The 13,174-nt window shown below is 38.2% G+C and overlaps 1 protein-coding gene across 1 annotated transcript in view; it reads left to right on the top strand.

Moving 5' to 3' along the window:
- Window positions 1-13,174, top strand: part of Astn2 (astrotactin 2) — an 803,377-nt gene that overhangs the window by 463,606 nt on the left and 326,597 nt on the right. The window contains exon 12 of the mRNA XM_032902906.1: window positions 11,927-12,115. Coding sequence (XP_032758797.1) covers window positions 11,927-12,115 — 189 coding nt within the window. The remainder of the gene's footprint in view (window positions 1-11,926; window positions 12,116-13,174) is intronic.

Here is a 13,174-nt window from a genome sequence, read left to right on the forward strand (position 1 = left end):
AAAAGTGAGGGCCTTCCATCCGTGTCTGGAACATTTTTCTGGCCTCTAGTAGGATTCTGTCTTTCCTGTAACAGCTACTAACAAGCATCTCAAGTGGAATGGTGCAAAAACAAGAAAAGAGTCCAGAAAATAGAGGTCCACCGAAGAGGACAAATAGCATTCAGTCACACAGAAAGACAATCAAAAGATTAACAGACAAAAAAACCAGAAGTGCGCACAAAAACAGACAAACAAACAAACAAACAAATAAAACAAGAAAAAAAAACCAAAAATAAAAACAAGTGGCCGCAGTGAGATCACCACAAAACTGAACTGATTCAGATGGGAGCTTCCGTGAGCTCACCAAAGAAAGATGAAGGAGAGCGTATTCCACATCACTTTTCCTTCTCAACCACAGACAGATGAAGGGGAATGGATTCCATTTCACTCCTCCTTCCCAAGGTGACACCAAAAACATATGAAGGGAAGCAGATTCCACATCACTCCTCTTTCCCAACCAGAATTTGTTCTAACACAAAACAAAGACCTAAGACACACAAAGACCACTCTGGAAATACAGACGTCCGGGAGGGCGGGTCTCTTCTCCAATCCAGGAGAATCACCAAATCCCCACCGGCACCCGGATGGGAATCTCCCAGGCTTCCCTGGGGTTTTCCCAGACCTCCCGGGACATCTCTCAGGGCAACACAATCGGTGAGCCCCTGGCACATCTACCGCTCACACTCAAGTCTCTCCTGAGACACAAGCCTCCCTCTCAGCCCAAGATGGGAGCAACTGCAAAACCAGAACTCCAGAACTCACGAGCAGATACAGACCCAGAATAGCAAATACAGACCCAGAGTTTAGCCGGCACAAAACACAGACACAGACAAAGACACAGATGCTATCTCACCTCCAAGTGGGTCTTCTGAAACAAGGGTGGTCGCTGATCCCGGACGAGCCCCCAAATGAAAGATCCCCATGGGGGAGACCCTCACTCAAGTCTCAGGATGACACAATCCCCCAAGAACTCACACAAGACCATCCTTGCTGTAATCACATGAGGTTTATCGATAGGAACCAGTGCACTGGGGTGGAGACTCATATCCCACACAGAGGCAGTGGAGTTCGACCCACACATGTTTTTGTGTATTTATTTTTACAGTAATTCAAGCAGACAAAACACTCAGACATTTAAAATAAATAGATCTGGGAGGAAGAGGAGATAAATGCATGTGAGTATTGTCTGCAGATAACAGGCAACTCCTGGTTTTCATTCCCTAAGCAAACACTGCTCTGGATTTAAACAATACTGAGTTAAAGAGTGTAGATACTGAATTTTATTTCAAGAATAGGAAAACATGGGTATTCACACAAGCAATTGTCTTGTACTTTCTGCCCAATGGACAAGAATCAGAGTTGTCTTCCTTTGCTCCTTAGTTGAAGGATATAGCCTCTACTAATTATCATTGCATTAGACACTTTTCTCAGTACTTTGAAAAACACACAAGACAAGAAGCAAGTTCGGAGAGGAAGTGTTTATTTTGGCTCTATGTTTAACTTAGTAAGAAGTCTTAGTAACAGGAGATGGAGGTAGCTCGTCACATTGTATCCAGAGACAAGAAGCAGATGATGAACAGGCAGGCTATAAGATCTGAAATATGTGCCCAAATACTTCCTCCAGTAAAGCTCCACCTCTTAAAAGTGGCAGAGTCTTCCCAAACAGTGCCTCTAGCTGGAGGCCAAGTGTTCAAACACATGAGCCCATAAGGGACATTTCTTATTCAATTCTGCATTAGCCAGTGTTCTTTAGAGTCACAGAACTTATGAAATGTCTGTATATATTAAAGGAATTTATTATAATCACTTATAGTCTATTGTCTAACTAACCCAACAGTGGGCAGCTATGAGTGGGAAATCCAAGAGTTTAAGTAGTTTAAGCTCAGTCCCATAATACTAGGTGTTTCATCTTGTCTTCTCTATAAGCCGGAAACTTGAAAAATGGGTTACAACAAATGTGATGGCAAGTAAGTACAATCAGGCAAAGAACAAACCTTTCCTTTTCCAAATATCCTTCTGTAGGCCTCGAGCAGAAGGTATGGCCTGGATTGAAGGTGTGTACCACCAAGCCTGGATTTGGAATTTGCTCTGTCTGAGACTGGCCTTGAACTTGGAGATCTCTTTGCCCCAGTCTCCTGGAATAAAAGACATGGATTACCTTGGCTGAGCCTCAGCTTTTCATGGTCACTGTCCCCCAAAATCTGGATTAAAACCATGTATCATCCTAATGTCAAGATCCAAATCAAAAGCCTTTGTCTTTCAGTCTCAAGATCTGGATCACAGTGTGCCCTCCATTTACAGATGTAGACAAGTTGACAACGGAATAGCCATCACAATCTACCCATTATCAACTTTGACAAAATTCATATGTCATGTCTGAATGAAACAATAACCAAGTCATAAATTCACCTAACATGATATAACTATTACTCATACAATTACAAACACATTGTAAATTTAGAATAGGTCAGTGTCCCTTGGAAAGCATCTGTTTTGTATCTCAACTTAATAATCACTGATACTCTCTTAATTGAGGTTAAACAATTGGAAGAAAGCACGAAAATCTACACAAATGTGTTCTTAACAAAATAAAACAGAAGCATGTGTGCCACTTATGGGTCAAGCATGATCAAAGCACCAAAAACTCACAACACTGAGTTAACTCTGGATGTCTGCCTGCTGGAGGAAGTTTTAGGATAGAATCTAGGATCTCATTAAGTTAGACTTCTGAGCTCTATCTGAATACCTGCATATCATATTCTTATCAAACGCTCATTATCAACCAGTGTGCTGTTCATTAAACACTTTCAAATTATCAGCAAATGCAAAGAAAGACATAAAGCCCCTCCATGTGTTTTGCAAGATGCTTTCTTATAGGCTTTGGTGAATGCTGGTTCTGAAAAATGGTTAGACTTATAAAACAAGAAATAGTTGAGTGGTGAGGCCCATAGAGGAAAAGTCTGTCCTTCAGGCTCCCAGGGTATCTGCTGATGGTCAAGGCTCTGATGAACTCTGTGCAGAGAAACATATTTTTATTTTAAAATACACATATTTCCACAGTTTTATGTTTTTAAAATTAGTATGTTTAACCAATGGTTTTGACACCATTTAAACAATAATCCCTGCCACCACCCATTTTTCTTCCCTGGTGTGAACTGCTATTGTTTCTTACAAGTTTTGAGAGTAGATAAAATCTACTATTTAATTAGCCTGGAGTACCTATTAAACCCTGTCATTACTTTTTCCCTCTTTCTCTCTCTCCCTAAGTATTTTTTCTCTCTCAGTTTTTCTATTCACTTTCCCTTCCACTCTCTCCTCTTCCCCCCCCCTTGTTTCTTTGTTTCCTTTCCTCTTTTCCCAAATAGATTTGAGTACATTACTTCCAATTTTTTTCTAGAAACTTCCCCTTTTTGTTTAAGTAAAACCCCAGATCTAGAGTGTATGGAGAAAGATTTACAGATCCTCATTTTGTTGACATTGGGGAATTCCTGAGACTCTCAATAGGAAAGACCCCTGTAACAGGGATCAGGGGAAACAAGACAGTTGCTGTTTGTGGCTACAGGCCTGGCTGAAACAGCTGATCGGCCCCAGTTCCCATATTACTGTGGCCATCAGAAGCTTAGTTCATCCCCGTATTTGTCCATCTCTCTGATGTGCATTTTCTTCTTATTTAGCTTTAACTTTATTTCCAATCTTTCTGTAAGGATTGCATCTCCCTTCTTTACTTTAAGAAACAGTGTCTAGTTTAAGTATTTCAATAAATAATTTTATTAGTCCCATAAACCACCAAGGAATGATGGAATAAGCAATCAAGAAAACACAAAATAAAATTTTAAGGTATGTATTTTAAGAATTTGCCTTTTTATTTTTTATATAGTTTCCTGGCTTTTGGTCTTCTTTTTGTTTTATGTTTTTTTCTTGTTTGTTCGTTTTTTTTTTATTTTTTTAAAGATGATTAGAGAGAGCAATTTGTGCTAACATGAAAAGAAAGTTGGATTTGGACTAAGATGATCAGTGTCCAGATCCTAGTGTTTCCAAGGAGTCATGTGACCTTGGTCAGAGAAGTCAGATAACCCAAGCCTCAGATTTTCAATGGCAGTATAAGAATGAAAATGGCCATCTAGCTGTATTTCTATGAAGGTTAAATGAACAGACATGCTTTTGACCAGACACAGAGTAGATTTTATGGGGCTCTTGACAAATTCCAACTCAGCTGTATATTCCTTCCAATGTGATGAGCATGTTGAACGTAGCCCGCCCATCACTTTAAACGAAAATGCCCACTCTGCCTGTACCTATTTTCTATTTTGCATTTGGCATATGTATAAATATATAATTTCATGCAGATTTTGGCTGTTTTCCTGTGAGCCTACACTCTTTTGAATTTCTGTAAGGAAAAACCTCCCTAACAACAGAATGTTCTAAAGAAGCCATATAATTATATGACATTATACAAAAATAAAATTTAAAAAGAAAGCATCAGATACACAGACCTCATATACATCTTTCTGTGTATTAAAGTGCCTTGGGAAAAGAATTGTTCACATGTCAAATCTCAGAGGTTCATTGCCTTTGTGAATCTGCTTTTTGTCCTGTGTGTATTGGGGTCTTACAGAGCTGATCCTAGGATGTTCTATATTGCCTCTGTCTGTCTCTGTCTCTCTTTATCTCTTTCTCTCTCTCTCTCCCTCCCTCCATCCTTTCTTGCTGAACCATAACTCTTTTCTGCCCCCAAGCAAAAGAAAAGCCCCTGGAATCTTCAATTATGATATTAAAATTGTGCACATGCATACTCACATTTACATACAATCAAACAGAACTTGATTGACACCCTGGGTCTACTTTTAACACCATTTTTCAGTTGCCCCCTCTTGTCTCTCATACTTGGTTTTCTCATTTGAAAACAGGCACAAAGCAGTACCTCTCTCTGAGGGTGAAACTCTGCTGTTGGCTTTGTAATGAATCCCCACAAAATCAGTGTCTATAAACAATACAAACTTATCACTCTATAGCTCCAACTATCAGAAATTCCAAAGTTTCTGCACATGAAAAGAAGGTTATATTCTGGAGACTTTACAGTAGTCTTTCTCCGGTATTTCCCAGATATTGGGGAACTGTAGCACCCATTAGTTTTTGGATCACTATTTCATAAGAGCTTATTTCATTACAGTGTGGCTTATTAGGACTCATAGTCTTAGAGGTTTCTTCTATGAATGATTGACCCAGTTGCTTTGGCTATGTCACACACAGTATAGCACATGATCTTAAACAGAGTGAGTTGCAGAAGGATGGCTGCTTACTTCACAATAGTCCAGAAGCAAAAGAAAGAAACATGGAACAGGGTCTCAATGTCTTACCCCAAAGCATTCACTCTCCAGATATCTAACTTTCTTCCTACTGCCCCTACCTCTCAGGAGTTCCATAAAACCCCTAATAGAACTACTGACTGCAAGACCACATATTTAACACATGAGCCTTTGAGAAATTGTATCCAAATCATAGCAACAGGTTTAAGGAACAGGATATGGCATTTTCTGAGCCATTATTCTACCCATTATAGGTTTTAAGTACCAAATCAGGTAGTCTATAAAATGTTTGTGCATCTGTACAGTAATGGATATAGGACTGCGCTTTGCATATACATTTGTTTATATGTGCAGTTCAATTATTTTGCTAATATATCATGCATATTACTTACACATATGAATAAAAATTGTGCATATCATTCACTCATAATGAATGGCACATAAGAAGTTCCTAGAAAAAGAAAAGGAAGAATCAATTGCAACTTTAAGAAACCTTGATCTAGAGAGAAGGTAGAGGCTAGCTAGTATTTACACTCCCAGGAAAGTAAAACTGACAATCCTCACAAGTGTAATGTGTGGTAAGCTGGTTTGCTAGTACATGAAAAGTGCTGTTTTATAGTCAAAGTTATCTCTAATTCTCACATCAGCCCTTTGATGAGGGTTGTAATTATCCTCATTTAATAGATTATGACACAGAACCTAGGAAAGTTAATAGACGTGATCAAGGTCATTTGGTAGGTGACATCATAGCCTTTATTTGAACTCAGGATTAATTAGCTCCAAAATCTGAACTTGATACCTTATGTCTTCCTTAACTAAGCTAGTATGAAATCAAAATGAATTTATTGAAGTAGATTGTGTATGCCACCTTCTCAGACTGAGATCCTATACTGTTATGGATTAACAATGAAAAGGGAAGAGGTCTATTTGTTAAATTAAGAAAAACAACAAAGCAAAGCCATCCTGTCTTCTGTGATGAGGCAATGTCTCAGTGGAGGATCTGAACCCACATAAAGACTTATACACTATTGCCTATCTGTAATCCTTCTGGCCTTACAGTTGGAAAGAGAATCCCAGAAATTTAAGGGCCAGCTAGCCTAGTATATACAATGGCCAAGAAGCATAATAGAAGGTGCAGATCAACACCTGAGTTTAACAACCACCCCCATACACACACATGCACAAACCTTCACACACACATAATGTGTTTGAGAGAGACAAAATAAAAACTTTTTAAGTATCAACTGGGTATGAAAAACAACTCAAGATGAAATGACCACCTCCTTAGAAGCAAAGAGGACCCTGTATCAAACTTGTGGCACAGGGGCAAAGCTATAGTCAGGAGCTCCATGGAATTTACTAAGAAGATACAAAGACTGAAAGTAAACAAATGAAGCATCTGAGTTGAGGGTTTTGAAAAAAATATCATAAAACAAAATAAAGAAAGCAACAGAAAGGAATTGATCCAAATAAAGGCAGAAGTAAATTAAATAGGTCAGGGAAAAGACACAGTAACTAATATTCAGAAAGTTTGGTTAAGGGAGGGAGGGAGGGAGAAGTAAGTGCATTAGAAGAGAACAACCAAACAGGACAAAACTGTGGACACACAACAAATAAAAGTATTTAATGACAATACTATGTAAGATATTATAGCAACACACATGGAGTCTTAGGAAACAAAAATTCCAAGTTAGAGTCGTGAATACACAGAAAACACAAACAGGCAGAAAATGTAGAAATAAGAGAGCTAAACACGAATAACTTGAAGAAATAAAAAGGAGAATTTTTCTCCTTTCGCTCTAACTCCAACAGTCAAATATATGATCACATCCCTAAGAAATTCTGGTGAACATATTACAACTAGATGGTTTGATTGAACCAAAATCAAGTCACAAAATAATTAGCAATAACTTTTCTCAAAGCACAGATAACTGAAGAGAAAATATAAGAGAAAATGTCAGTAAAAGGTGATCACATTCCTTGGTATGTATGATTGGTTTTGTCAACTTAACAAAAATAAAAAAAAGGTAAAAAAGGAATCATCTGGGAGAGGATATATCAGTGAAGAAACTGCCTCCAATGGCCTGTGACCAAAGCCATGGGGCATTTTGTTGGTTGATGTTTGATATGGAAGGGAGTGTTTCACTGTAGATGGTGCTGTCTCTGGGAAAGTGGTCCTGTGGAGGATAAGAAAATAAAGTGAGCCAGGCATGGGGAGCAAGTCAATAAGCACATGACTCAATGGCCCTTGCTTTGGTTTCTGTCACTAAGTTCCTGCCTTGAGTTTATGCTTTGACTTCCCTCAGTGATGTAGTATGATCTGAATTGTAAGTTTAAATACTCCATTTCTTCCCAAAGTTCTTTTGGTTATGGTGTTTTATTATGGCAATAGAAAACCTAACTAGAACACTCCTGAAATGGAGAAGTTGTGATAATATGCATTTTAACTTTTAACTCTGTACAGTGGCTCTATAAGTCAAGGACTACATTATATAGGCAGTTCATCCAAGGTTTCACAGCTCCTGAGTAGTAGAATCAAGATTGATACTCTGTTGACCTGGATCCAAAATATGTAAATTATATTATCAAAACCTTGAAAGTATGGTGACTCCCATGAATTCTATTAATATTCTCCCCCGAAACAACTTATGATAAGATCAATCTGAAAGTATTTTTTAAAAAAAAGACTTGATGAATAGACATGAAACTTGGTTTCTAAATTAGAAGATTTTAAACCATGATGTTGCTACAATAGTAAGAATGAGATGAGTTTTGTTGGTTTAACAGATTAACCATCCATCAATCCAGAAGGGTATATAAACGTAGAATGTCTTATTTGGCAGGCCTCATCCATCTTACTCTATCGTTAACATATGGGCTCCAAATAGTGCGCATGCACACACACACACACACACACACACACACACACACACACACACACACACTAGCATGTCCAGGAGGAGAAAAGAGTGTAGTGGGTGTTAGATGTTACCTCTGTCACAGTATCACAGTATAAGCAATCAACAGGACAGAACTCTCCTGTCAGCAGCTACAAAGGTGACTCAGTGGTTAACAGCTGCTTCTGCAGAAAACTACAGATCTATTCCAAGCACCTATGTCAAAAGGCTTATAACTACCTATTTTAGTAATTTGTAGATATTAAATAGAAAATAAACTCAACTGTGCATGCCTACTGTACATTTATATTTGGTATTTGATAAAAATAATACTTCATGTCATTTGGTGAATAGATTGACCCCTTTCATCATTGTTTAGACCTTTTTAAAGTCATTGATTTCAAACAAGTAATCCCTGTGGAGTAGATTAGAAACCAACACGTCATATATATCTTAGGAATTCTCAAAAAATAAATAAATAAAAATAAAATGAAATAATCACTCCTGCCAAACACAAAATAACTCACAGCTATGAAGTAGCTAAAGATTAAATGTTAAAAATACTAGATTACTATACAAAAAGACACTTGCATTTTCCTGCATTTTTTTAAAACATTGCAGAAGTCTCAGTTCACAGAGCTTCTATGGTATCCAAATCAAGACTAAAATACAAGCCCGGGGTAGAAGAATGTTTGAAAATAGATGGACAGTAAGAGTAATCATCCAGATTTGTACACAGCATGTACAAATCAATGAAAAGGGGACGAATATAATAACAGGAAAATGGTCACAGTACAAACATCATCCACAGAAATAGAAAGGGCTACAGCATTGATGAAATCTAAATCCAAAGAGGAATGAGTTATTTTTCCCATCCCAGAGTGACAATAATGAGCATCAATGATGTAGAAAAATAAAGTCCCTCATTTATCAATGATGGGACTGTAAACTGGTATAGCATCTACAGATGGCCGTTAGTATATCTATCAAAATTTTAAAATTCATAAACCATTGACCCAGCAATCCCTCTTCTGAGGATCTGTCTTACAGAATACACGCATGTGCACAGTGATATATCTACTAAGACCTTCATTCTGGCAGTATTTGCAATAACAAAGAGCTACAAACAGCCAAAGTGCCCATCAATAAAAATTAGTTAAAAGCATTATGGTACATTTGTACTGTGCACTGCCAAATAGCCATTTTAAAGACGGATCCATAAGTCACTGGCTTGAAAAACAATCTCTAACAACATTAGATACAAATGCATATCTTATAAAATTGTGTCATGATTTTTATGTATATAATTAACTGTATGCTTGTATTTGCATATCTCTGTATATTGTATATGATACTCATATGTAAATGTGTACTGAAATGAGTTGGAAACATTTAGTAGAATATACAGCAGATAAGAGTGATGACAGTAGACTCGAAGTATGGCATAAGAAGAAAAGTTTCACATTTTCTTTACACACTCTGATTCTCTTTACACATTTACAATAAGCATATACTTAATCAAAGTTGCACAAGCAGTTTATATATGACTGGGTAAAGAAAGATATGGAGAATAAAGCCTACTCGGACTACTAAATAAACCACCTCCTCCTATTGACTGGAAGCCTTCTGGGATAATGGGTGTGATTAGACTTTAGGGAGCAATTTGCTCCCTAAATACTCTGCATTCATGAGTCCATTCCGTTCACCTGTGCTGAAGTTGCACTGAGGAAGGATTTATTTGTACCTAAGAGATGTGGAAATGATGTTTGGTGTGGCATATACTTCAGCAAGAGCCTTTGACACGGCCTCTCTGCAGCCTGTGGATGAGAAATTACAACCTTTAAAAAGGTAACCAAAGTTTCACACAGTACTCTTGATGACGAAGGGGAAAAACAGAGTGTCAGCTTGCTTTATTCATGGGGATGTCATGGTTCTTCACTGGAGTGATCTTGGGTCAAGTTTTCAATGCAACTTGTCTATCTTTGACCTTCAGTTGGGCTCCATGTCTCTAGTATCCATCAGCTACAAGTCCCAGCAACACGGTGACATTTTCCATCCAAACTACAGACACTAACTTGTCCAGTGAGTTCCTCAGTCATTTTACACTCAAATTTAAGGGATCTCCACTGTTTTCCAGAGGAAAGTCAAATGAGGTAACAAATGCTGCATGATGCTTCTAATCAGGCTTTAGTAGAAATAGAAAATACTAGATTTGGAAAATACTGGGATTGCAAAAGATGCTTGGTTCCTAAACAGACCTGAACTTCAATGCCACCTTTGTTCCTCACAGTAATATGAGTCATCTTTGAATCATTTTATTGATAATATAGTCAATGGGGAAGGTGATTTTACTCATTGTGTTGAAATGAATACATGAATGGGTCAAGTTTAATACATAGAAATACCCCCATGACTGCTACTTACTCCAATGAACTTGATAGGTTCATTGAAGCTTCGTTTTTGTAGTCAATATGCTGTGTTATTGGACAGAACAGATCACACCAGGCCAGCACAGTTCCATGGGAGAGGTTTATTGGTGGTGGTTGGAGGGTGAGGACAAAAGGGAGACAAAGAGGGGGAAAAAAAGGTCAAGGGTCTCTGCCTTTTATTTCAGTTGTGAGGTAACCGATAACATGTAAGGGCAGGTGGATGCCGGGAATGTGTGGCAATTGCCATGGCAACAGACATGAGGGACCCTGTTGCCTGTGGGTTATGTCATCACTGGATTTAGAGGCTCATGGTATACAGAAGTTAAGTTCCCTTCTCAGGTTCACAGGCTCTAGGCAGCAAATAACAGATTTGTTTGGGTGTCTTCAATTATGCCACTTATTCTCTTGCCTGATTGTTAATTGATGCACAGGTACTGTGTGTCCACATGCACACAAGAACTATGAAAGGAAATATACTCCATATAGTGCGACTTGTTGTGTTACTTATCAGGTGCAGATTCCTGTGCCTCTTCCCCTACCTCTCCTCTACCTCGGTGTCCAGTCATTCCCTAAAAGATCCCTGTTCTACTGAAAACATCTCTAAATTGGAAGTCTTATTTCCAATCTCCATTCAGATGCCTGTTTGGTCCACAAAGGAGCACATCTCTGCTTCCAAGGCATGTCAAGGGCTCATCTGGCTGTTAGGCATTGAAAGATCGACCAGGGAAGACGACTCACAGTGATAATTGAGCAGAAGTCATTTCTGCAACTATGTGAACTGGACATGATCCTGATGGGTTACCTTTATTACAAGGGCAATATCAACTTTAATTTTTCCTACAGTATTCAACCTTGGTTCACAGATAGACTGGGAAATATTTCTTATTCCCAGTTTCTTATTCCCTGGAGTTCCTCAAGAAACTCGTTGATAATTCCTTGTGAATTGGTCTGCTGTGCTTTTAAAACAGTGTGTTTGTGAAAAACTGTTCTAAAGTGAACTATACATGTGGATGTGAATACTGGTGTCCCCCTTGACTTCTTGAAAATGTCACAAATGACTTTCCTTGAATTTATCAATTTTCAGGATTAACATGATTCTCTCTAGACACCTGTGCCCTAGTTATATTTCAACCAAATTAGCCGTCTCCATGCTTAAACTATGACCTATTTTTAGGCAAAGGAAAGCCTGGTTTTAGGTCACCTTCAGGGGCTCCCCTAGCATGGAGAATTAACTCTCAACTGTTTTGTCATGCAGCTGTGTGGAGGAGTACAAGCTGGCTCCTGATGGGAAATCCTGTCTAATGCTCTCGGATGTCTGTGATGGCCCCAAGTGCCTCAAATCTGACTCCAAATTCAATGATACCCTCTTTGGAGAGATGCTACATGGTTACAACAACCGGACACAACATGTAAACCAAGGCCAAGTCTTCCAAATGACATTCAGGTATGGGACAGATGCTTGCACATTTACAGTCACTGGTATAGACTCTGGGCGGGGGAGGAAAGTATGAGCAGACTGGACCCGAAACCTGTTATGCTGCCAAATACTCTCCGCAGAGAGTTAGAAGTCATCAAAGGGTTTCCTGTCAGACATCTTTTCCATTGACATAAAATGTAATTGTTATTTTTTCCAGCTTTCTATTCTTCTACAGCTATACACATATTTTAATTTCTGTTAAATCATTCTGATAGTACACCTAATGAATTTTTTCAGAAGTTAATTAATCTTTCAGCCTACTGAAAGCCAAGTATCTTATAAATGCTATCCTGAAATTTCAAAAATAGAGACATTTAATGAATTAGAAAATAAAAAATCTTATCACCTAGAAACATTCTTCATTAACATTTTCCCAATGCTTCTAAAACACCTATCTCCCTCACTATCCACCTTCTCCCTCTCCATTTGTCTGTCTACACATTCATACACGTTTCTCAAGTCTCAATACAGCTGCTTTGAAGTTGTGTTATTACCCTAGTAACATCATAAAGACATTTGCCCCGTCAGTTATACAGTAGTATATGGCTAATTAAAAGACACATTTACTCGATTAGAAAGAACAGAACAATGACTTAATTTGGTGAGATTTTTACCAACAAAAAAAAAAAAATCAGCATGTGGAATTGATGTGAAGGACTTCCTTGGTCAATTGAAGTAGCCAAGGCCATTCAGTAAAGATGCACTGGATGGAATTTATTTAAACTTTCATAAAGATCACTTTGGGGGTGCAGTGAGAAGACTAGATCCCTGTGTACAAGTAGATTTTTTAACAACAAAAAGCCCCATAACTGTAAACAATGATTCATGAAAAAAGGAGTAGGTTACCATTTCAAAACAGAGTCCTCACTAACAATACAAAGACTGTAAGAACCTGGAACATATTCAACTTACCCATTATTTACCGATATTATCAAGCATTGGAGTGGGAAGTTAATGTGGTCATCTTCTACAAAAAATAGCCTATGTCAAACTCATACCCACTGCAGACAGCAGGAAGAGAGAGGA

Source organism: Rattus rattus, chromosome 1 (assembly GCF_011064425.1).
Source record: "Rattus rattus isolate New Zealand chromosome 1, Rrattus_CSIRO_v1, whole genome shotgun sequence".
NCBI lineage: Eukaryota > Metazoa > Chordata > Mammalia > Rodentia > Muridae > Rattus > Rattus rattus.